The following is a 22,189-nucleotide window of genomic DNA, read 5'->3' as shown; positions in this document are numbered from 1 at the left end:
TATGAATTGATAATTTATGTCCACACAAAACCTTGCACACAGATGTCTATAGTGGGTCTACTCATAATCGCCAAAAACTGGGAACAACCAAGATGTCTTTCATGTGTCGATGGATAAATAAACTGTGGTATATCCATGCAATGGAATATTATCCAGCGATTAAAGAAATGAACTATCAAACCACAAAAGGACACAGAGTCAACTGAAATGCATATTACAGAGTGAAAGAAGCCAGTCTGAAAAGGCTACCTACTGTATGAGTCCAACCATATGACATTCTGAAAGGGGCAAAACCATAGACAGTAAAAAATAAAATAAAATCAGTGATTACCAGGGGCTCCACGGTACATAAGGAAAGATGAATAGGTAAAGCACAGGAATATTTTGGGGCAGTAAAGTTATTCTTCCCATTACACATTTGTCAAAACCCATAGAACTGTACAACACAGAGTGAACCTTAGACTGTGGACTTCAGTTGATAATAATGTATCAGTATTAGTTCATTCATCATAACCAATTTACCACACTAATGCAAGTTTTTGATAATAGAGAAAACTAGGGGTGAGGGTAGTAATATGGAGACTCTGTACTATCTACTCACTTTTTGTCAATCTAAAACTGTTCTAAAAAATAAAGTCTATTTAAAAAAAAAACCCACAACGCATTCAACTGAACAGTTGACTCAAATACCAAAGCTGATCAATGTTAATAAACTTTATTAGAACAATTTTAGACTTAGAGAAAAATCATAAAGATGGTAAAGAGAATTTCCATAGACCCTACACACAGTTTCCCCATTTACATCTTACTTTAATATGGTATATTTGTTTTAATTCATGAATCAATATTGATACATTATTATTAGCTAAAGTCCATAGCTTTTTCAGATTTCCTTAGTTTTTACCTAATTGGTTTTTTTCTGTTCCAGAATACCACATTATATGTAGTTGTGACATCTCCCTAGGCTCTTCTTGACTGACAATTTCTCACACTTTGTTGTTAGGACATTGACAGTTTTGAGGAGGACTAGTCAAGCATTTTGTGGAATCCTTCTGTGGGGATGGACTTAATGTTTTTCTTATGAACAGACTGGGCTTTACGGGCTTGGGGAGGAAGACCACAGACACAAAGTGCCATTCTCGTGATCCCATCAGACCACGGGCACATAATGTCAGCGTGACTTACCACTGCAGTGTTTGTGTCCGGTGTCTCCACGGTAGGATCTCTTCCCCTCCCCACCTTTTCCATATTATCCAACACTTAAAGAGTGAAGGTTATGCTCCAGTTCCCTCAGGAGTGGAGTTTATACAAAGTTATTTGGAATTCTGCCTGTGTGATTTGTCTCTTCTTCCCATTTATTTTTTCAAAGTATTTCTTTGTACCAGCATGGACACATGCATATTTATTTTACATTTTGGGTTATAATCCAAGATTACTTAATTTGTTTCTCACACTATTCTAGCTTTGGCCATCCAGCTCTTGTAGCTGGCTCCTGCATCACTTTGATATACTCAAATCATTGTGCGGTTTTTTATTTTGTACTTTCTCGTGCTACCAGATGGCCCAGCCTCATCATATATATTTCTTGCCCTAATCCTAGAAGTAGCCATTTCACCAAGGAGCCCAGGTTCCTTTTATTGGAGATGAAACCAACATGAGTTGCTAGGTTGCACACACATTTTTCAAGGCCCTCGGTCCCAGGATTCATCCCATGACTAAGGGAAAGATGCTTCCCTCTGACTACATATCAGAATCTCCTGTGAGACTTATTGGATTTTTTTTTAATACTCTGAGAATCTGTCTTCAAACGTGCCCACATGTGATTCCGCATCACAGCCAGAAGAATCACTCCTCTAAGATAGCTGTGACCATGGGCAGAGGTGCCAGATTCTTATTACCAGAATGACCACATTAGTACATCTGTGGATTGAGGGAATCCTTTACCCAGCAGGAAGGAATATGTCACTGTTCAGAATGTTCTGTTTCTCTCTTGGTCAAATGCAGCTCTCTAAGCTTGGACAAATGTCTAAGAGCAAAGGAGTCCTCACCAGCCTCCCTGGCATTCCAGATTTGATAATACTTTCCAGGAACTCATTGATCTTTTTCTTGGTGTTCAGTTTCCAGTTAAACACAGGGAAAAGTTTGTGCAAGTCTCTGGGAAGGGACAAAAATAAACACTAATAAAAGATTTATTAAAGGAAAAATTTTAATCAGAAGTTGAGTTGCAGGGCCACCTGGATGGCTCAGTCGTTTAAGTGTCTTGACTCTTGATTTCCGCTAATGTCGTGATCTCAGGGTTGTGAGATTGAGCCCCATGTGGGCTCTGCACTGGGTGTGGAACCTGCTTCAGATTCTCTCCCTCCCTCTCCCTCTGCCCTGCCCACTCCAATTAAAAAAAAAAAAAAATCAAATTGTAGTTTATAAACATGTCCATAAAGATATGCTGAATAAATAAATGTGATAAATAAAAATAAATGTGAATAATGGGGTAATTTTTTAAATTTACATATAACTGAAATTTTTGTATGTAAAGTAATGTGAAACCTGGGATTTGCTTCAAAATAATCTGATGGTGGCAAAAAATAATAATGTGACCGTGGAGAAGAGGGAATAGATATAAATGAAAGGTAATTGTTGAAGTTATGTGATAGCTATGCAGGGATTATTACAGTAGTCTCTCTATTTTTGAATATGTTTGAAATTTTCCATTATTACGTTAAAAATCTATCAGTAAAAAATCGTAGATATGATGCATTTAGTGTATTCGTCACCATATATCCTCGACCACCTTTCTAAAGTCAACACCTCTGTGTCCTCAGAAGTTTAAATACCATTTGAGCAGCATAATTGCCACTCAGTTAAAAAAAAAAAAATCCACAAGCACTGGAACTATCCATTCTTTGAATAAATGATTTATTGAACATGCTGTGTTTGTGCATTGGGCTGGACTCTGGAGACACACAGTGAACATGGCTGCTACTCGCTCACAAGCAGTTGTGAGTCTCTACTAAGAGACTGGGCCATTAGGTGGTTGTGTGGAAGTGTTGGAGGAGCCTCGGTCTAGGGGGTAGACCTGGAGCTCCAAGAAGGGGCATCGCCCATAGGAGTCATGGACATTGTAGGTGAGAAAGCAGTTGCACGATTTCTAAAACTGTGAGAGAGCTCTATGTTGAACTCGAAAGCACTGACCTATATACTTCAGTATTAGAATATACTGGGTTCTAACATGCATAATTGATTATGACCATGTGTCAAACACAGGTCAGCTCTGTAGACTTTCTTTTCCTTATTGAATTGTTATGCAGGAGGAAGCTTCATGAATATGTCATTTAACAATCGAGTCCTAGTATTAATTTTTAGAGCATGGTCTCTGACAGACCGAGAGACAGTGTTGGGGTTGAACAGACGTGGCGCTAATATGTACTGGTCCTGGTGCCAACAGTTTACATACCTCGTCCTTTCATTCTCAGGCCAGTCCTCTGAGGGAATCCTGTCCCCTCCATTTGATAATGGGGAAGCCTAGGTTCAGAGGAGGCAATGAACTTGACCCAAGAGATAAAGCCAAAACTGGAACCCAGATACATCTGACTCCAAAATCCATGCTTTTTCCATTAACCATCACAGTTTCTTCTATACCTATAGTCTTCAGACCGTTTTTGCAGTATACCCCCTAAAAGACTGTGAAGATATTACATCCCTCTGTCATTAAAGAAGGCTCCCCCAAACTGTCATTTTGAGTTCTCCCTATATGTGCCATCCTGAAAGTTTTTACACTTGGAGCAGTAGGACAGAGTTTGATTAGGGTGGGGGTAAGATACTACGCCTTTCTTTGATAAAATGGCCCATGGTGTGTGGGGAGAGACCACAGTGGAGCTCCCTGCTCTGTACATTGCTAGGCGGGTCACGAGGCCCAGGGGTGCCTGTGGGAGCTGACAATGTGCTTAACTCGGGCTGAGTAGGCAGACCCCCCTTTGCTGCTCCGTCCATTTTTTTTTTCTTTCTTTTTTTAAGATTTTATTTATTTATTTGACAGAGAGATCACCAATAGGCAGAGGAGGGGAGGAAGCAGGCTCCCTACTGAGCAGAGAGCCCGACGTGGGGCTCGATCCCAGGACCCTGAGGCCATGACCTGAGCTGAAGGCAGAGGCTTAACCCACTGAGCCACCCAGGCGACCCGTGAACAATATTTCTTATGTGGGAGTGGGAGGAGCATTTCCTGGCGATAAATACAGAGTCCTGGAGGCACAGGGTCAGACTGGCCAGGAACCTCGGGGGGTCCTTCGTGTGTCCCCCTTACACTGAATTTCATTGTCACTCTTCTTGAGGCCTTGTCTTTTCCTAATGAGATCAGAGGGCTGCTTTATCGTCCATTCAGACGATAAAGCCCACAGTTTTACACTGAGGTAGTCTTTCTTCTCCAACACAAATTAATCACATACCTCTCTCTGATTTAAATAGGAAAACACTAAAATCCAAGTTACAGGATTTTAAATACAATAGTAAGATCCAGGAACACAGAACTTAAGCCTAATCCAACATTTACACTCCTAGAAAAAAGAAAGCACAGCTTTCAGAGAGACAAACATTCTGTTAAAACAGCAATAAAATTCCACATACCCTCCTTGATAGAGAATAAGAAATAAAAGCTCTAACTTCCGAATTACAAATCATCAGAGTAGACTGAAACCACTCTAAAACTTAAGGGAAAGCAGTGAATATAAAAGCAAAAAAGTCGCATATATCCACATGGTGACCCAGGACTTAAATTTTTTTTTTTTTAAACCCTTAAATTGCCTCCTCTCCTGCTTTCTTTCTGGCATCTCTGCATATCATTAATCTTCTCTGCCTATTAAAAACGTAATGCTGCTGAAGAGACCATCCTGCTACACACATTTGTGTGAAGATGCCATTCCTGAATTCTGAAATGCTTCCAGATCACAAGTACATAAATACTTCATCTTAAAAACACACAGCATGCATTTTAACATGGAACTTACAAAATATACCAACTATCATACATCAGTTCCATCCTTTCTGTCTGATCCACTTGGCTTTGTTAATTCTTCCATGTGACATACAAATCATCCCCACAAGCTTTCCAATATGGAAAATATTGCCCTTCAAGACTTTATGACCCCTATACCATTTGGGGCTGTATTTACATGTATACTTCTTACAGGTATACTGTAAAGAAGATTATACTTAACACTGAGTCTGGTGTGTTCCATATAGTGGGCATTCCATAAATGGTTACTGTTTGGTTCAGCTCTCCCTACCGTATCATGTGCATTCATTAAGAACTCTGGCAAAGTTTTTTAAATAAACTGATTAGTTAAGAAATTTTAAAATAATTGTGCCATCTGAAATAGAGAAAGATTCTTTACAATCTCACTTATATGTTAAATAAAAAAAATTAAAAAAAAACTTGTTGACACAGAGTTGTGGTTGCCAGAGGCAGGGGGTAAAGGTGGTCAAAAGGTAAAAAGTTACAGTTATCTAGTTATAAGATAAGTTCTGGGGATATAATGTTCAGCATGGTGACTTAAGATAACATACTATAGCATATATTTGAAAGTTTCTAAAGGAGTGGTAGATCCTAAAAGTTCTCATCACAAGAAGAAAATTTTAACCACATGAGGTGATGGATGTTAACTAAACATTGTGGTCATCATTTCACAATATATACACCTATCAACTCGTTGTGTTGTACACCAGAAACTAATAAATGTTAAATGTCAATTATATCTCAATAAAACTGGGGGGACATATTGCAAAGATAGAGGAGTACAGTGAAAGTCTGAGTTCACTACTTTATACATAAGCTTTACCTGTAAACTTGAAGCAAGTGACCTACTGTTGAAAGTGTTTCCGTGTGTGAACATCAGCCTGTGCAGGTTCCCAACATTCACTTGCCCCAGGGAAGGCATCCAGGGGAAGTGTTCTTCTATTGAGGGGAGGTCATTTGTAGCTCAGCGGTTACTCTTCTAAAAAGGTTCTGTGTTTTTTGAAGCACTAAGGTTTAGAAAAGCAGAATGAGCATAACTTGCCAGTTTTTCTTTGTATACAGTAGTTGGTCACTCCTTGCCCTCCTCCAACGAGTGCGCTCAGAACCCTGAACTTATCAACACCAAACTCTTACCGGTTGCGTTAACATACTCTGACACCATGTCCAGTTTGCACACATTTCAAGAACATTTCCTACATACGTCTATTAAGAATGAACACTGGCCTCATAGAAAACCCGTAGCAAGTGAATTTCTTTTTCATTTGAAAAACCGATTTTGTTAGATTAACTTACTGAAAAAGAAGGCTTCCCAAGTCCCGTTGCTTTCACCCACCCGGCCAAATTTCAGAAAGGCCCAGCTTGTACTGGAGAACATAGGCTCCTCCCAGGGCCCCAGAACCCTTGTGAATTGGTTTTACATTTCGTGGCAGTCCACACGACCCTGTCCCCGAGCCCCTCAGCTTATTGCAACCTGGTCTTTGGTCTTTGCCTTGGCACTTCTGTCCTTCCTGAAACTTCGCGCACACATGAAGTTTCCAAACAGCTAACTGTCCTCGAACTTACAAAGGTTTGTTTAAAAGAGAGAAAGCAACTGCTTTATTATAAAATATGGGATCACTTCTTGCCTAGAAAATGCAGAGATGCATGGTTCTTCTCAGCACGACTTGAGCAGTCCACTAAGGGCTGTGTGTTCTGTGCCCTCATTCCCTTTGATTTGTCCCTGGAGGATAAACGCAGAGGTGGCTTTGCCCAAAGTCGTCGCTTACTGAGGTGCCTAGAAACTCACCAAACCCCAGATTTGCCAGCAGCCTTACAAAGACTCTTCCATTTTTCGAGGCACCAATTATAGTTTGTCATGTCTTGAAAGAGAGTTTCGTGTTTAGGCAGGAAGTTTTTGGCAGGGGTTGGGGAGCTGATCGGAACTCCAGAGGAGAACGAGAGAGCAGCACTGCCCAGAAGCTGGTCTTTCCTTGCAGCGTCCTATTTGTTCAGGGTTCCTTTTTGTCAGTCCTTGCACAAACAGACTGAATACCTGGATTATTCCCTCATCTGGACTCAAACACACACACATTACATACCCCTTTCTCACTAATCAGCCTGACACATTCCTTTGTTGGTAAATGGTTCCAAAACAAACACTGTCAGTGCACCTAATTAGCAGGTTTGTGGGCCCGCTTGGCAGTCCTGTTCCATCCTGTTCGACAACAGACAACAGCCTTGGCGAGGTCGGGCTTAAGGGAGGGAACAGCTACCCCACAAGGCAGAGACACTTTCTTAATGATATTTCCTTTCTGTGGCTTTTCTTGGGAAGCAGCCACTCAGTGCGCATTGTGATGAGGTGTGGGATTCCTGAAACAGCTAGAGAAAGTGTGGACTCCTCTTCTAGGTATCTTCGCTGAGGAACAATTCGTCTCCATCTGATTATTGTTTGTTCCTCTCTGTGGTATTGAAAAGGAACTTTCTCTATGTCCTCTGACACTGATGATAGAGGGTGAGATCCCTGCCTGTGTTCTAAAAGAATAAATTCACAGAGATAGAAAGGCCTGTGGAGAACATTCGGACATTTGGGGGGGCAGAAAAACTCAAGCCCGTCAAGTTCACGGGTTTTCTGAGCGGCAGAAATAGAGTGATGACTTACCAAGAAGCGTTCTACTCTTGGGCTCTATGACTGCCTGCTCTTAAATATATTTATTGTGTCAATGAAGGTTTTCCTTGACTTCAAAAAACAAAACAAAAAAACCCTCAAACACAATGCTAGTTTTTTTGGCTTTTAAACTTTGGTCAAAGAGTAACTTGGTAAATAACATCTCACCTTGGCCTGTGGCTCTTATAGTCACATGTCAAAATGTTTCAGAAAGTCTGCTAACACAGTCAAGACTGGTGCGAAACCCTCAGGGCTGACCTGATGCTTTATGCCATTAAATCACTTTATAAATACAGTGCATTTATAAACGCAGTCCTCGCTGGTGAGGCTGCTGCCATTGTTTCTTGAAGTCACTTAGTCATTTAAGTAGATGGCTGTCATCTCCACCTAGACACATTTCTTACCAAGCTTCTTGTTAAGGTGTCTGGATAATACTGTGCGATCATCTTATCGCTAAGCAGTTCAGACAAACTTTTTTTGTTGAGTTGAGTAAAGAACAATGTTCATCATTGTTTAACTCATGTTGTAATTTTCTGACCATATAAAGCTGATGTGCATTATAGAAAATTTGAAAAGTACACCAAAATTATAAAGAAGAAGAATCTCCATACATATGTATGCATGTCTACTTTTTTAAAAAATTGACAATATATTAAATACATAGTTTTATATCCATCTTTTTTATCACATCATATCAGAATAAGTTTATAGATAGATTTTTATTGGTGGCTACTTTAACAGGAAGGAAATTTTATTGGTTCTAAAATCATTAAGATCCATTTAAAAAGTAGAGGCAGACTAGTCCATAGATCACTGGAGTAGGAATACAAAAGTCTAGATGTCATCCCTTACTCTTTCCCTGATTTGCTGTGTGACCTTTGACAAGTCACCTTCCACCTCTGGGTTTGCCTACCTGGTATATGACACTGTTTTAAGCTCTTACTGACAAAGAAGTTAGAACTTCACTTCATTCAGCTCCTTTGCTTGGCATTTTATATTAGTCTGTTTGCTAGTTTGTCATGATGTTTTTAGCAAGGTTGACTCTTTTTGATACAATTTACCTATAGAGATTAAGATATAAATGTAAATTGTGATTCAGTCTACCACTTTGAAATAATAGCTCCATGAGGAAATGGACTTTTATCTATTTGCTCACTGCTCAATTATCTGCATTTAGAACAGCACATAGTAAATGCTCAATAAATAATTCATGAAGTTTCCTTTATTTTTAGTTTTTCAAATCTGCACTTTTCCATGTATTTTCTTTTATTTTAAATAACTTTTAAACCAATTTCAAGGAAACTCTCTACTTAAATGTGGACATCACCAAGATACATGACTTCATTGAATGATAGCTAGCATTCTATCATATGTTAGGGATAGATATATTTTTCTGGCCCAGTGGAAACATTCATGTCAAAAACTTGAGTCTTGCTAAGCCACTCAGATCATTTAACTCTCAAAACAACTTTTTGGTCATTTTTTTAGTGTGTTTTTTCCTTCCCCATGTGACTGTAAATAAGTAACCTGAATACACAATAGGGAAGACAGGAGTGTTTACCTTTCCATACAAAAACTGTTGACTCTGCAGCCTGAGCTGTATGTTCTGAAATGAACTGTTTTATGCTTCAGAATTACAAAAGGTAAAATAGTAACGTGGTTTTACAGTATATGTTTTCGATATTGTGAGACTTTTTTCACCTAACAAATTATGGGACTACAGATAGCAAGATCTTGTTAAATTGGCCTTAAAAAAATCCTTTATTTATTTTGGTTTTTATCTTGGCAACTAATGTATATTATCATGTCTGTATTAAACCGCTTCAGTATTCTGAATATTAAACTGCTCAATGGTGCCTCAGGAATCATTGGCATATGCTATCCATACCTATCATTAATAATCATCTTCCAGTTCCTAATGCTTTCAAAGTGCTTAAAATAAAGAAAAGGCAGTCTGTAGATGTTCATTCTCTACCACAGTTGCCGCTTGGACTCAATTATGTTGAGTCTAAGCATAGAACTTTTGTAGAATGAGAGAGAAGCTTAGCAGTCATCTGCCCATCACTCCCACCCCCGACATACACCCCCTCTTTCCACCCTCCCCAGGGAAGCCCTCATCCCCACCCAGCACCTGGGCCTAGCTCCTGGGAGATGCTGGCTGTTGAATTCCAGTACAGTCCCCTTTCTGCCTCTCCCTGTCCTCACAGCACTAGCCTAAAATTTGAGGGAATGCACAAACTAACCTCAGGAGGGCAAAAGACTATACTATATACCCTTAACTAGTCTCACTTCTGGTGATGGCTGGTGGTAGGTTGGTGGGGAGAGGTTCTCAACAAAAATAATGGGAAGAATTTTGTAAACTTTCGATGAGAAAACAGAAAAAGATAGCATTTAAAAAGTAGTAATTCATGTGAAAAACAGAAATGTGGGAATTTCCTTTTATGAAAACCAGTAAGTCATGAACCAGTGGCTGATTCAAAGACAACATTGAAAGCCATTAACTTAAGCAGACTTGACTTAAACTGAAAAATCTAGTTTGGCCTTGAGAGGTGAGAACCTGAAGTATATTAAAGCCCTTCTTAAGAGGAGTTAACACTTTTTTTCTAGAAAGAATCCTTGATGGTGGAGAGAAAGGAAATTTAAATTAAAAGACTTAGCTGGAAAGCAGCTTACATCACCGATTTGAAAGAAAAATTTCAGAATTGAGAATGAAAAGAGATAAGCAAATTTTCCATGGCAGTTGGGGAGATGTGGGGGCCAGATGGTGGGGGAGGGGGCACAATAGTGGTTTTCATACAATGCTTGAAAGAGGCACAAGCCAAGGGACTTAGGGACAGAAATGAAGTCAAAGCAGCTAGCAAGAAAGATGACTTTTCTTTCCTTCCTTCAGCTTCCCTGACAATATAGTTAAGGTCTCCTTTTGTTGCTTGTGTACATAGATAGCGTAACTAATTTTCTTAGCATGATTATCATTTCTATCCAATTTTTCCTCATAGGCAGAGTAAAAATGTTCTAAATAATGTTCACACTGAATGAAAGGGACTGTTCAACATGCATTGTTCTTCACATCTTCCTTTGTTCAATAATAATGTATACCATGTTTTAAGTTATGTTTCCAAGATAATACATCTAGGTTCCTACAAGGTAGGATAATTTTAATTACTAAGAGTATATACACTGTTAAACAATTGTATCGTGTTTCCTAATTTTATAAACATGTAAGCAACCTGTTAGTTTACCTTCCCAAAGTTATACAATACCTTTATCACTACATAATGATGAAAAAAAAAATAAGAACTCAAATATCTAAAGCCAGGACCTTGACCTTCTGAGATGTTTACACAGGTGCATTTCATTTTAGATAAACCTTATAAATTATACTATAAAATTTTAAAATTAGTTGATCATCTATATTTCAAAAAATTTTTTATTTAACATTCAGATGGGTGGCAGTAAACTTTCCTAATATATTCAATATAGAATTTGACCTCTAAAGTTGTTTACATGAAGGGAGACCGTTTTCATTAGCTATAAAAATGTATTATATACTACGCAGTACAGTGCTGGCATGGGAACAGACATATCAATGGAACATGATTTCAGAAAGTATGCAAACAGACCCAAGTAATATGGGAATTTAGTACATGATAAAGATGCACAGCAAATTAGCGAAACAAAAGATGGAACATTCCTTGAAAGAAACTGGGAACTAGACAGCCATTTGGAGAAAGAAAAATAATGCCGGACTTTACCATACTCCACATCACGATCAATTCCAGATGTATCAGATATTTTGATGTAAAAATAAAATCCATAAAGTGCTAGAAGAAAAGATGGGTGAATATTTTTGTCATCTTAAGTGGGGAAGGTCTTTCTAAGCTTGACACAAACCCAGAAGCCATGGAAGCAAAATGCTTTTATTTTATTTTATTTTTAAGATTTTTATTTATTTGACAGAGAGAGACACAATGAGAGAGGGAACACAAGCAGGGTGACTGGGAGAGGGAGAAGCAGGCTTCCTGCAAGGAGCAGGGAGCCCGATGCGGGGCTCAATCCCAGGACCCTAGGATCATGACCTGAGCCAAAGGCAGATGCTTAACCACTGAGCCACCCAGGTGGCCCAAGCAGATGCTTTTAAATATATTTTTTAAAAGTTAAATGCTTAGAGTTCTGTAAAGACAAATGTAAACAGGCAACTTGAAGAGATATTTTTAGCACATTTAACAAAGAATTAACTTCCCAAATATAAAAAATCTTTAAAACTCTCTAAGTAAAAGTCATTAGACAATGGGCAAAGGACATGAACTGATTTACTGGAAAAATATGCAAATAGCCTGTATCTGAATAGCTTAATATCACTTCCAATTAAAGAAAGTAAAATGAGATTCTTACCTATCAGCTATGAGAAAATATTAATAGATATGAAATGCAAAGCCCAATATAAAAAAAATACCACTTTCCATTTTCATTTTGCAAAGTCCATATTTTTGTTCTAAGTATTTATAACTGCTATCTAATATGTCAGCCCTGCTGTCTTTGGAGACAATTGGCCTAGAGCAGTAGTTTTCACACTTTTATATTCATCAGAATTCTCTGGAAGTCTTGTTCAAACACAGATTGCCAGGTCCCACCCTAGAATATATGATGCAGTATGTCTGGAGTGGCATCCAATAATTTTTCATTTCTACCAAATTCTCTGGTTGGTCCAGGGACCACACTTTGAAAACCACTGGCCTCGAACACATCGAGTATTAGAAAATGATGTGATACTGGGGCGACTGGGTGGCTCCGTGGGCTAAAGCCTCTGCCTTCGGCTCCGGTCATGATCCCAGCGTCCTGGGATCGAGCCCCGAGTCGGGCTCTCTGCTCAGCGGGGAGCCTGCTTCCTTCTCTCTCTCTGCCCACCTCTCTGCCTACTTGTGATTTCTCTCCGTCAAATAAATAAATAAAATCTTTAAAAAAAAAAAAAAGAAAATGAGGTGATACCATCTCGTTAAGAAAATGGTACTGTGAGAGGAGACAAATTAGGGGAGCTAATTTGGAAAGTAATGACAAAACACTTCGGGGCTTTCACTTGAATGTCTTCCTCCTCCTACATTTATATCACTAACTTATTCCTAAGCAATCAGTCATGTTCATAAATTTAGATATGGTTTACCTTCTGAATTTTTTGCATTGTACCTATCCCCAAAACTGTCTTTTATTTAGCTCCATTAGAAGTCTTAGTACTTTGAGGAACTGATACATAATATGTTAAGTAGAAGTAAATCCCATTCAGAGTCTTAGGTACATATCATCCTTATAAATGATTTCTTTTAAAGAGGCTTACTTCAAAAACTTCACAGTTGCATTTTTCGGTTTTACATAAAAAAGGTAGAATTGTTGGATCAGTGGAAGTCCATATATAAGCTAAACTTTTTTAAAATCTACATTAGCCAAATATTATTATATTCACTACCTTTGTCTTAGATGTAGCAAGACATTGCTAAACATCTCTTCGGCTCTTAGGTGTTTTGAACTACTTTAGAAATTTTTACAGAAAGCCACTGCTCCTACTTAAGATTCTCTCATGGCTACAATTATATGTTCTAGCTTTTTCTGGAAATTACAGAAAATTCTTAAATCTTCCTGCAGTTTCTTTACTTTCTCTAATAATAAATGAGATTTTCCTAAAGTAAACCCAAGAACAGATGGACATTTGTTGAGAATTATATTAACACCCAGATGAACCATAAAAAACAACAACAACAAAAAAAAAAAACTGAGAAGTGTCAGAATTACTAGTTTTTCCCTATCCCCAAATAACTATTTCACTCAGATCAAATCTATTAAGATTTCATATATATACATAGAGTATTAATGAGAAGTTCTTGTCACCATCCACAAATTAGCAAGAAGCATTTGTTAAGCATTGGCACTAAAGATAATGTGATTTACTACTCCCAATGGGATAGCAAAATTAACAAATGAATTAATTAACCCTTGATTACATTCTCTTTCAAAGCCAAGATTTTAAGTAAAGCTTTTGTTAAAGCTATTAACTGAGCTTGGTTTACAAACTAAAAGTGCAAGACTTGTAAAAGCCAAAGGCTTTGTGGTCTGCAATCAGGGGAGAAACTCTTCCTTAATTAACTCTGGGGATTAAAAGGTAAATAAAAAGATCACTGCAGGCCATACCAATTGTTCTTCCCAAGATCTGAGTCTTAGCAAGCTTTTGGGACTGTGCTGAGTAACTGAAAGGGAAGGAGAGCCAGATTTCAAGTCAGGAGGCTGGAATCAAGGCCAGAGTCGATCACACACTTAATAGTTTAGGGACCTAAGCAGCCACCAGATACTTTCTCATCCCATTCCATTTTATCCATTTAGTGACTGACTTATTAAAAATGGGAAAACAAATAGTACCCAGCTCAGAGAGGGATTATAAGGATAATCTCTCTAAAAACAGGGGCAAAAGGCATACAAACGCTGCCTAATTGAAATGTCCAATATCAATCTGGCTGTATTTGCATTTACCATTCAAAACTATTGGAATAGCTTTACATACTAGCACATACACACCTATATCTACCGGACATTTGGCCAAAGGAGCGAGATCTTTTCCAGTCTTGTTCAGTTCCCATCAAATCACGTGGATACCTTTTGGCCGCCCACCTCCGTACCCCCGCCAAAAAAAGAAAAAAAACCCACAATGAATAATCCCCAATGTAGTCCCGTTTCTCACTCTGCATGGAGCCACAACAGTTCCGTAATCCAACATTTCCAGACCCTTTGCCCTCTTGCTCCCCATTCACTTGCTTCCCCTGGGGCGGAAGAGAGGGGGGGCATCTGGAGTGTGTAGATTTCTAGTAATCCTGGCTGAAGACTTCACCGGAAGGGGTGCTCCGGGCAGAGGCTGTGAAACTTGGACTGTCCCCAGCCATCAGCACGTGCCTGAGATTGTGGTGACCATCCTTTATTTTAACCCTGTTTCCCCACAAAAGGAAGAATCTGTTCAACTGTGTCACATTTAACTCATTTCACTCTAGAAAGTTTAGTTACATGTTCTCTGTAATCTTCCAAACAGTATACATACCCATGTACATACAGTAAGTACATACATAACACATATGTACATACACAGACATACACCTTATGTGATTTCCCATTGAAGCAAATTATAAGTTACTGGCTTATATTCACTCATCACAATAACAGGGGAGAACACCAACCCAAAACATTAAAATAACCAGGCCCCAATAACTACCTCCCTTAGCTAAGAGATTTCAATAACCATCTTGGTTTCTTGGAAAAACCAGTAATAGCTAGTGGCTCTGTGGGGCGCCTGACATAGTAGCCGTATGCCCCACCGCACTCGCATGCCTGATCGCGTGCACTGATTTCTGCACCCCACCCTCGTCGCTGTGGGCTCCGCAGAGTGGAAATCAGCCAGAGCTCTGCCCTGCTCTGCAGGCCTGTCCTTCCACTTGTCAGAGATCCAGCCAAACTCAAGGCTGACTTTCAAGCTAATGAAATATCTGAGGTCGTTGCCTGAGCCAAAAATAAAAATGCAGCAGGAGAAAAATCCAACATGAGCAGAGCAGAAGCATTTCACTGACCTCAACTTGGGGCAGGGGCCTTTAGCAGCTTCCTGTGACCCTCCTGGGTGCAGCTAGAATCTGGAAGACACAGACAAAGCCATCAAGCCTGTCTCTAATTGGTGTCACATCATCAGCATTCCAGAACAGGAAACTGTCTGCGGCCGGCAATTCTTGCCGCTTTGCTGTATCAGAGAGCAACCCTTTCCCCCTGCACATACGTAGCTCTGTCCATTTGCAGCAGGTTCGTTTTCTTGGTTTTGAGAGCTGGAGTAAGACCATCGTTGTCTGTGGCTATTAGATTTCTAGGGTATGAACATCTCCGTCACTTCCCATAGGTCAATAAGCAATGTTTAGGTCAAAGACTGTTCATGAAATGTATAGAGCCTCACGTGATGATGCCTTTACTAAGAGAATGAGATCTGCATTCCCCCTGACACACAGTGGTGATGCTACGCCCCCGCCCTGAACCCTAGGAAAGGGACCTAGGAAAGGGCACACGTGGACAGTTCATGGCTTCAGAAGAGACAGGCCTAGAGTTCCTTCTCCCTCGTCCCACATCATATGGCGTGCGCAGTGCTGATGTTCCAGTGTGGCTGTCCTAGTGGTTAAAACACAAGATGTCTTCTGCATAGGACGATACATGACTGCCGCCTCTAGCCAGCCTCCATTCCATCCCCAAAATAAAGACCCCCACAGCACTGAACCCTTCAGGGTTTTTTCCTTGGGGGAGAGAGGGTGTTGATGAGGTTTGGGAAAATCCCTAAAAAGGAATCCTTAATGTTTAATTGAGATGTTCTGAGAAAGAGGCAGAGTCAGCTCCTTTTAGCCAAATTCCTGATAACCAGAGCTGTATGTGCTAGTCTGTAAGCTATTTCATGGTTTGATTAACCGCTGCAAATAAATAAAATTTAAAGTAATGCTCTTCACTTCACTTCACATTCACATTCAGTTCCAGCTTGTCAGTTTGAGGCTTTCCGAGGAGTGGCCGGCAAGGCTGAGTTCCCACTCATCCATCCACAGACTTGGGGGCAAGAAATGTGGAAAGAGAAGGGTAAGACCCAGAACAGCCTTTCCCTGCCCCACACCCCTGCCCTGCACAAAATCTGCAAGTTGGAAGGAACCTTAGAGAATCCAACTTCCCCCTTTTACTTCTGTGGAGAACGAGAGGTTCAGGGATGAAGTAACTTACCCAAGGCCCCAGGGACAGTGGGGCCAGCCTGGGCCAAGAACTCAGGGCTCCTCACTTCAGTCCAGCCCTTCTCTCTGCAGTAAATGTCCTCCTTAATATTTTCTGGCCTCCTTTTCACTGTAGATGTTGCTGAAACCTAACTGCTTCCCAGTTACGTAAAAGCAGTTTATTTTGTGGGGCAAGTAGAAGTTTTTGGGTTAGATTTGCTAGATGGCCTACATAGGACATAACAAAGTGAAGACCACCACAGAGAAACAGCCCTGATATTCTTGGCCAGGGAGTAAATAAATGCAACTGAGGGTCAACCACCAGGATGGCTTTTGAGGAAGACCAAAAAATCAGAGTGAGTTGATAGAAAGTTAAGGGTTCCCATGGCGTGCACAGAATTGTGTCGTGGGTATTGACTTCTTATGTGATGTTCTAAATTAGTTTTCAAAACCATGGGGTGGTTAATGCCTGTGAGTTTCAGCTATCTTAACCAAATGATGTATTAAAATATATATATATTTGTGAAAATGAAATGAATCAGTAACACTGCGTTGGACCTTATTGGTTGGTATAAGCCCGCAGTTGACACTTGTGAGTTCCACCAGGAGTGGGGGGCACCGTGTAAGTCCCCCTGGGTGCTTCCTCCACGATGCCTTCTCCAGATAGGTTAGGTCAATGGTTCTCAACTGGGATGATCTCCCTGCCCCTCCCAGGGGGCATTTGGACTTGTGGCCGTGTCCAGAGACACTGTTGGTTGCCACAACCTGGATGGGGAAGGATTGTGACCAGCATCTGCTGGGTAGAGGCCGGGGATGCCACTGAACACCGTGTAGTACAGGGCAGCCCTGCACCACAGAGAACTCTCTGGCCCCAAATGCCAACAGTATGAGGTTAGATCCCTGGATTCAGTGAAGCAACAGACGTTTTCAGGAATAACCCACTGGATGGCTTTGGTCAGTAGCAAATATATGTCTCCCTGTAGTTGCGTTCTCTGGGACACTGGAAAGGAGGACCTATGTCTTTGTTCTCTGTGGTGTACAACCAACACTAGAAAGGCAGCGAAATTGCTGATTGCTGGGAGTGGGGAACTCCGAAATGAAGATGAAACTGGCTGGCTTTCATTTGATTTATCACTTGGGAACACTGAAGGACATTTCTCTTTCATTATCTGCTGCAATTTTCTACATGGATGATTGCATTGGTAAATTTACCTTATATATAAGCTATGTTCCTGAAAAGTTGTTTGTAAAATCATATTTTAAATACAGTCAGGAAATTCAGTAAACACTAAGGAGCCAGTGAACTCTTTTAAAGTGAAAGGGCCTTTTAAATAATATTCTCAAAGAGGAGCATGCCTATATATTGCATTTTTAAATGCAAACACTTTATTTTTCCTGCACATTTTTCTTACAAAGCACCATAACTTTTATGTAAGAAACAGTTTCTCTTCCTCCTTCCTTTTCCTGACCTTATTCTTTTCATTTAAAAAAAAAAAAAAAAGTCAGGGGGAAAGTTAATAATAGATTGTCTGAATTTGGGAAGGTCATTGATCAGTCTGTCCATTTTACAGTTCAAAAGATGACTGCTGGCTTACAAATGGTTAGAAAATAGGACTTGGTTACATTCTGAAATCATTAATTTTTTATCTTGGACTTTTTTGCAGTTACTGACCTTTGGCTAGAAAGAGCAGGTGTACTCAGCCCCTAGGCCACCCCATGAGTGTTTGTTGCACCAGAAGTACCCAATAAGACTCAACCTCTTCACCGGAGCAGGGTGCAGGGGTGAGGGGTGCCAGTATCAGCAGAGATAAGGGAGTGGTACTGAAGGAACCTCATGGTTTTCTCCTTATCAATCACTGCCCTTGGGCAATATCCCTAGGTGTGTAAATCACTTACTCAGCAGGGCAAGGGGGCAGGAAGGAGGAAATTTACTTGATAAGGCTACCATTAGTGTCACTTCAGTGACAGGAAGGTACAGAGGTGAGACCCAGGGAGGACAAAGCCATTGCCACTGGGGTGGAGCTGGCCCAGAAAGGAGGCATGAGGAGACGTGGGTCTAACCTTCATCCCCCGGAAGGAGGGAGGGGCTGAGGGCCGGGAGATGCTGGACTCTCCTGACTGGTGTGGCTCCAGCATGAGGAAGGCAGGGACAAGAGTCACCGTGAAAGGTGATGTCATGTTCATCTGCTCATTCCACATACGGTCTGAGTAGGAAGGAGGTCACCGTGAGCAGCATTTTACAAATGAGGAGACCAGAGAAAGTCAGTGACTTGCCCAAGATCACTCAAAGAAAGGGTTGTGATCGGGACAGGAGTCTTCTGACTGGAAGCCCACGTTTCTCTCCAGGATGGTGCATTCCCCTCACTCACATGACTCGGCTTCAGTGGAAGCCACGGCTGGGCTGTCGGAGTCCCGGGTTCTAGTCACAACCTAACTCCGTGTGTCCTCACGAGACCATCACTAGCCTTAGAATCTCAGTCTTCTTATCTGTGCCACGAGGGGGTTGATCCAAGATGTCCTCAGGTCACCGTGGTGACATCGGTGCCATCAGACTGCAGGAAGAGTCGCCAAAGATACCTGGAGGCAGCTGCTCACCCTGGAAGAAGCAGTCTTAGCTGTATTCCTGTGCAGGAACTCCGCGACACGCTTCATGTGTTACTCCCTTTGAGCCTCACAAGATCTCTCTGAGGGGCATGTTAAGACAAGGCAATTGAGGAGCAGAGAGGTGAAATGACTTACTCCAGGTCACTGTCACAGACTACTCAGGCTGTCCTCCAAAATACCACAGCCCAGGGGGGCTCACACAACAGATATTTACTGCTCATGGTTCTGGAAGCTGGGAGTCCCAGAGCAAGATCCAGCAGGGCGTGGTTTCCAGTGAGAGCTCCCTTCCTGGCTTGCAAGATGGCCACCTTCATGCTGTGCTCCTCACACGGCCCTTCCTCTGGGTGCACACAGTGGGGGAGAAGAGAGAGAAAGCCCTCTGATGTCTCTTCTTATAAGGACACTAATCAGGGCCCACCCTCCTGACCTGATTTAACCCTGTGTCTCCACAGGCAGTGTGTCTGGGGGTTAGGGCTTCAACGTAGGCCTTGAGTGGCGGGGTGGGGCGGCGGCCCTACAATTCAGTCCGTAGCAGTCAGGTAGCCAGAAAGTGATTTGAAGGTGGGAAGTGAAGTCAGGCCAAGTAACCCTATGCCTACTTTCATACTGCCTCTCTGTTTTACTTGCCCAGAGAGCTGAGCTTGGGCAGAGACTACTGGGTACAGTGAAGCTTCTGTCTTTTGGTCTCTCAGCTGATCAGTATGGCTTCCTCCCTGCGCCCCTCCCCACGCCACCCCACTCCCACTGTCGCTCACTCCCTGGGTCCAAAGGTGGGTGGGAGGATCCTCCTTTCATCAAACTTTCCGAATCCTAAGTGATGTCGGGGCTAAGTCTGTTGCATGCTAGGGAATGGTGCTCCAGAGACCATCGTATGCCCAGGACGGAAGCCCAAGGTACCAGAGGAAAAGCAAAAGGAGCACAAGCTGAGCCCTGAGAACTGCTTCCTGCATAGTCCTCTTTGAACCCAGCCTCGTGCTGGACCCTCCCGGGACTGCTGCTGGTCAAACCAATTCCCTGGGCTCCTGAGGTGAGGGAATAGTTGCTTGTCACTCTGCGATGGAAGGGTGGGCACCGTAATCCGCACTGGCCAGCCACCCCCTGGGCAGCCATCATTGTGCTTGTCAGTTCCTCACTATTAAAGACTCTGTAGCAGAAACAAGCCATTTTGGGCTATTGCACAGGCTTCCACCAAGCGAGACAGCAAACTAGTCATCCACCTGGAATGCCTCCTCTCTCTAAGTTAATCTGCGTGTTTTAAAAAATATTCTCTTCCCAACTTTCCCATGCTTTACCCTTCCCACTTGTGCTATAAAGATGGGCTTACAGTGGTGGGGCTATTCCCAATTAAAAAAAAAAAAAAAAGAAAGAAAGAAAAAAGAAAACTCAGAAGGACAATAGACCTGAGGATAACAATCAGAAAATGAAAATGTGTCATGTTATCTTTCCAAACTGTTAAATGAGGGCAAGGAGTAACAGGGGCCCACTTACTCCGTGTTTACAGAAGTGGGGAGCTACATTTTCACTGCGGTCACACACTGGGGTTGTCTCTGGTGCTCAGAGCGCTCGCAGTCAGTGGAACACGGCACTTCCGTTCTCTGTCCCTTTACCCCAGGGCCATTGGAGGGGAAACTAACCCACAGAGCTTCCAGAGATCTGCCCATTGTCCCCGTGATCACACCATTGCTAGTTGACTGCTGACTGCTCTCCACTGTAAGCCATAAGCCTCACCCTAGCCAGTTCTAATAAAAAAGAAAAAAAAGGGGCACCTGGGTGGCTCAGTGGGCTAAGCCACTGCCTTCGGCTCGGGTCATGAACTCAGGGTCCTGGGATCGAGCCCCGCATGGGGCTCTCTGCTCAAGAGGGAGCCTGCTTCCTCCTCTCTCTTTGCCTGCCTCTCTGCCTGCTTGTGATCTCTCTCTGTCAAATAAATAAATAAAATCTTAAAACTCAACCTTGAGCATCTTGGAAAAGGAAAGAGCCCATTTCTATGACTCATCACTCTTCCCGGTGGCAGGGCTCCCCAGAATAAATGTCCTCTGAGCTGCTCGGAGGCCACTGGATTTCAGGTGTCTGTGTCTTGCCATTCCCGCCTTGGTCACCATCTCTGTGGTTGGCTTTTGCAGGTGTGAAAGCTGTGGGGCCGTTTTCCATTCCGAATGCAAAGAGAAGTCTGTCCCCTGCCCGAGGTGTGTCCGCCGGGAGCTGCAGAAGAAGCAGAAATCTTTCTGGCGGAGGCTGAACATGGACGAGAGCCTGGAGGAGGCTTGCAACATGTTCGAGCTGTCCTACCAGAACACCTGACTCAGCGGGGGCCCGAGGCCAGGGACTGACCTCTCTCTGAGCCAGCAGCCGGCGGCTTCCTAGCTAGCCAGCCAGATCCCTTTGGAAGAGGAGGATGTCTCATCTTCAGCTAGATATAGATGTATATTCACATACATATTCACGCATCCCAGTACGTCCCGTATTTCTGTGCAAATCGCTGTCCAAAAGGTCCGTGAAGCCTCCGTGGCTCCAGAAAACTACCAGTAGCTGAATTACACTTAGCCTTGAATTTCAGCAGCTCGCTCCCAAGCAAAACGTGGTTTACACCCAATGCTTTAGAGTCCAGACTTTTTTTTTTTTTTTTTTTTTTTTTTTGGCTCTCGGGGCCATTTTAGTACATAGGACACAGGAGGAAGCATCTCCTACAGAACCACAGAACTTTCGGTTATTTTCGTGTTATTTATTTTTAGCCTTCGCAGAGGACGGAGTAACTGAGGCAAATACTCATCACCGTCTGTTTCGAATGAAAATCTTCAGGACACAGGAACGATGCCTGGATCATTCCAGGACCCAGTGTCCCTGACGCCGTCACCTCGGTTTCTACCACACAGGTGGGGATCACCTCAGCCGAGCCAAGTGGCTCAGAGATGAGGCGTGTGCGCTCCCTCTGACAGAAAGCATGCACCCTCGAATTTATGAGGAGAGCTCCTTCTGGCTTTGAGGTTCATCTCAGGTTTTTTCCTGAGAAAAAAGACCTCAGAGACCAATGACTGCATGTGTCGGTCTGTTTGCGGGTGTGAATCCCAGCACCCCCTGATGCTGCGGGGCCCCCCACCATAGTCGGTGGAAAACGTAGCTTTCTGAAGAGCAGTTTTCCCGGGGTTTCATGGGTAATACTGATGAGGTCGTAATGGTGCTGGC

At 42.1% G+C, this 22,189-nt stretch overlaps 1 protein-coding gene across 3 annotated transcripts in view; it reads left to right on the top strand.

The window, feature by feature from the left end:
* Positions 1-21,669, top strand: part of PLEKHM3 (pleckstrin homology domain containing M3) — a 178,434-nt gene extending 156,765 nt beyond the window's left edge. For 2 of the 3 annotated variants that reach the window (XM_032354599.1, XM_032354600.1), the window contains exon 8: positions 21,130-21,669. In XM_032354599.1, the coding sequence (XP_032210490.1) occupies positions 21,130-21,307 (178 nt within the window). In that variant the 3' untranslated portion in view covers positions 21,308-21,669. Of the gene's footprint in view, positions 1-928; positions 2,233-21,129 lie in introns of those variants that run through there. The other variant, XM_032354602.1, reaches the window with a different exon arrangement.
* The last annotated feature ends 520 nt before the right edge of the window (positions 21,670-22,189 follow it).

The sequence above is a fragment of the Mustela erminea genome, chromosome 8 (genome assembly GCF_009829155.1).
Source record: "Mustela erminea isolate mMusErm1 chromosome 8, mMusErm1.Pri, whole genome shotgun sequence".
Lineage (NCBI taxonomy): Eukaryota > Metazoa > Chordata > Mammalia > Carnivora > Mustelidae > Mustela > Mustela erminea.
Note: the sequence above shows the minus strand (reverse complement) of the source record. Positions and strands in the feature narration are given on the sequence as shown.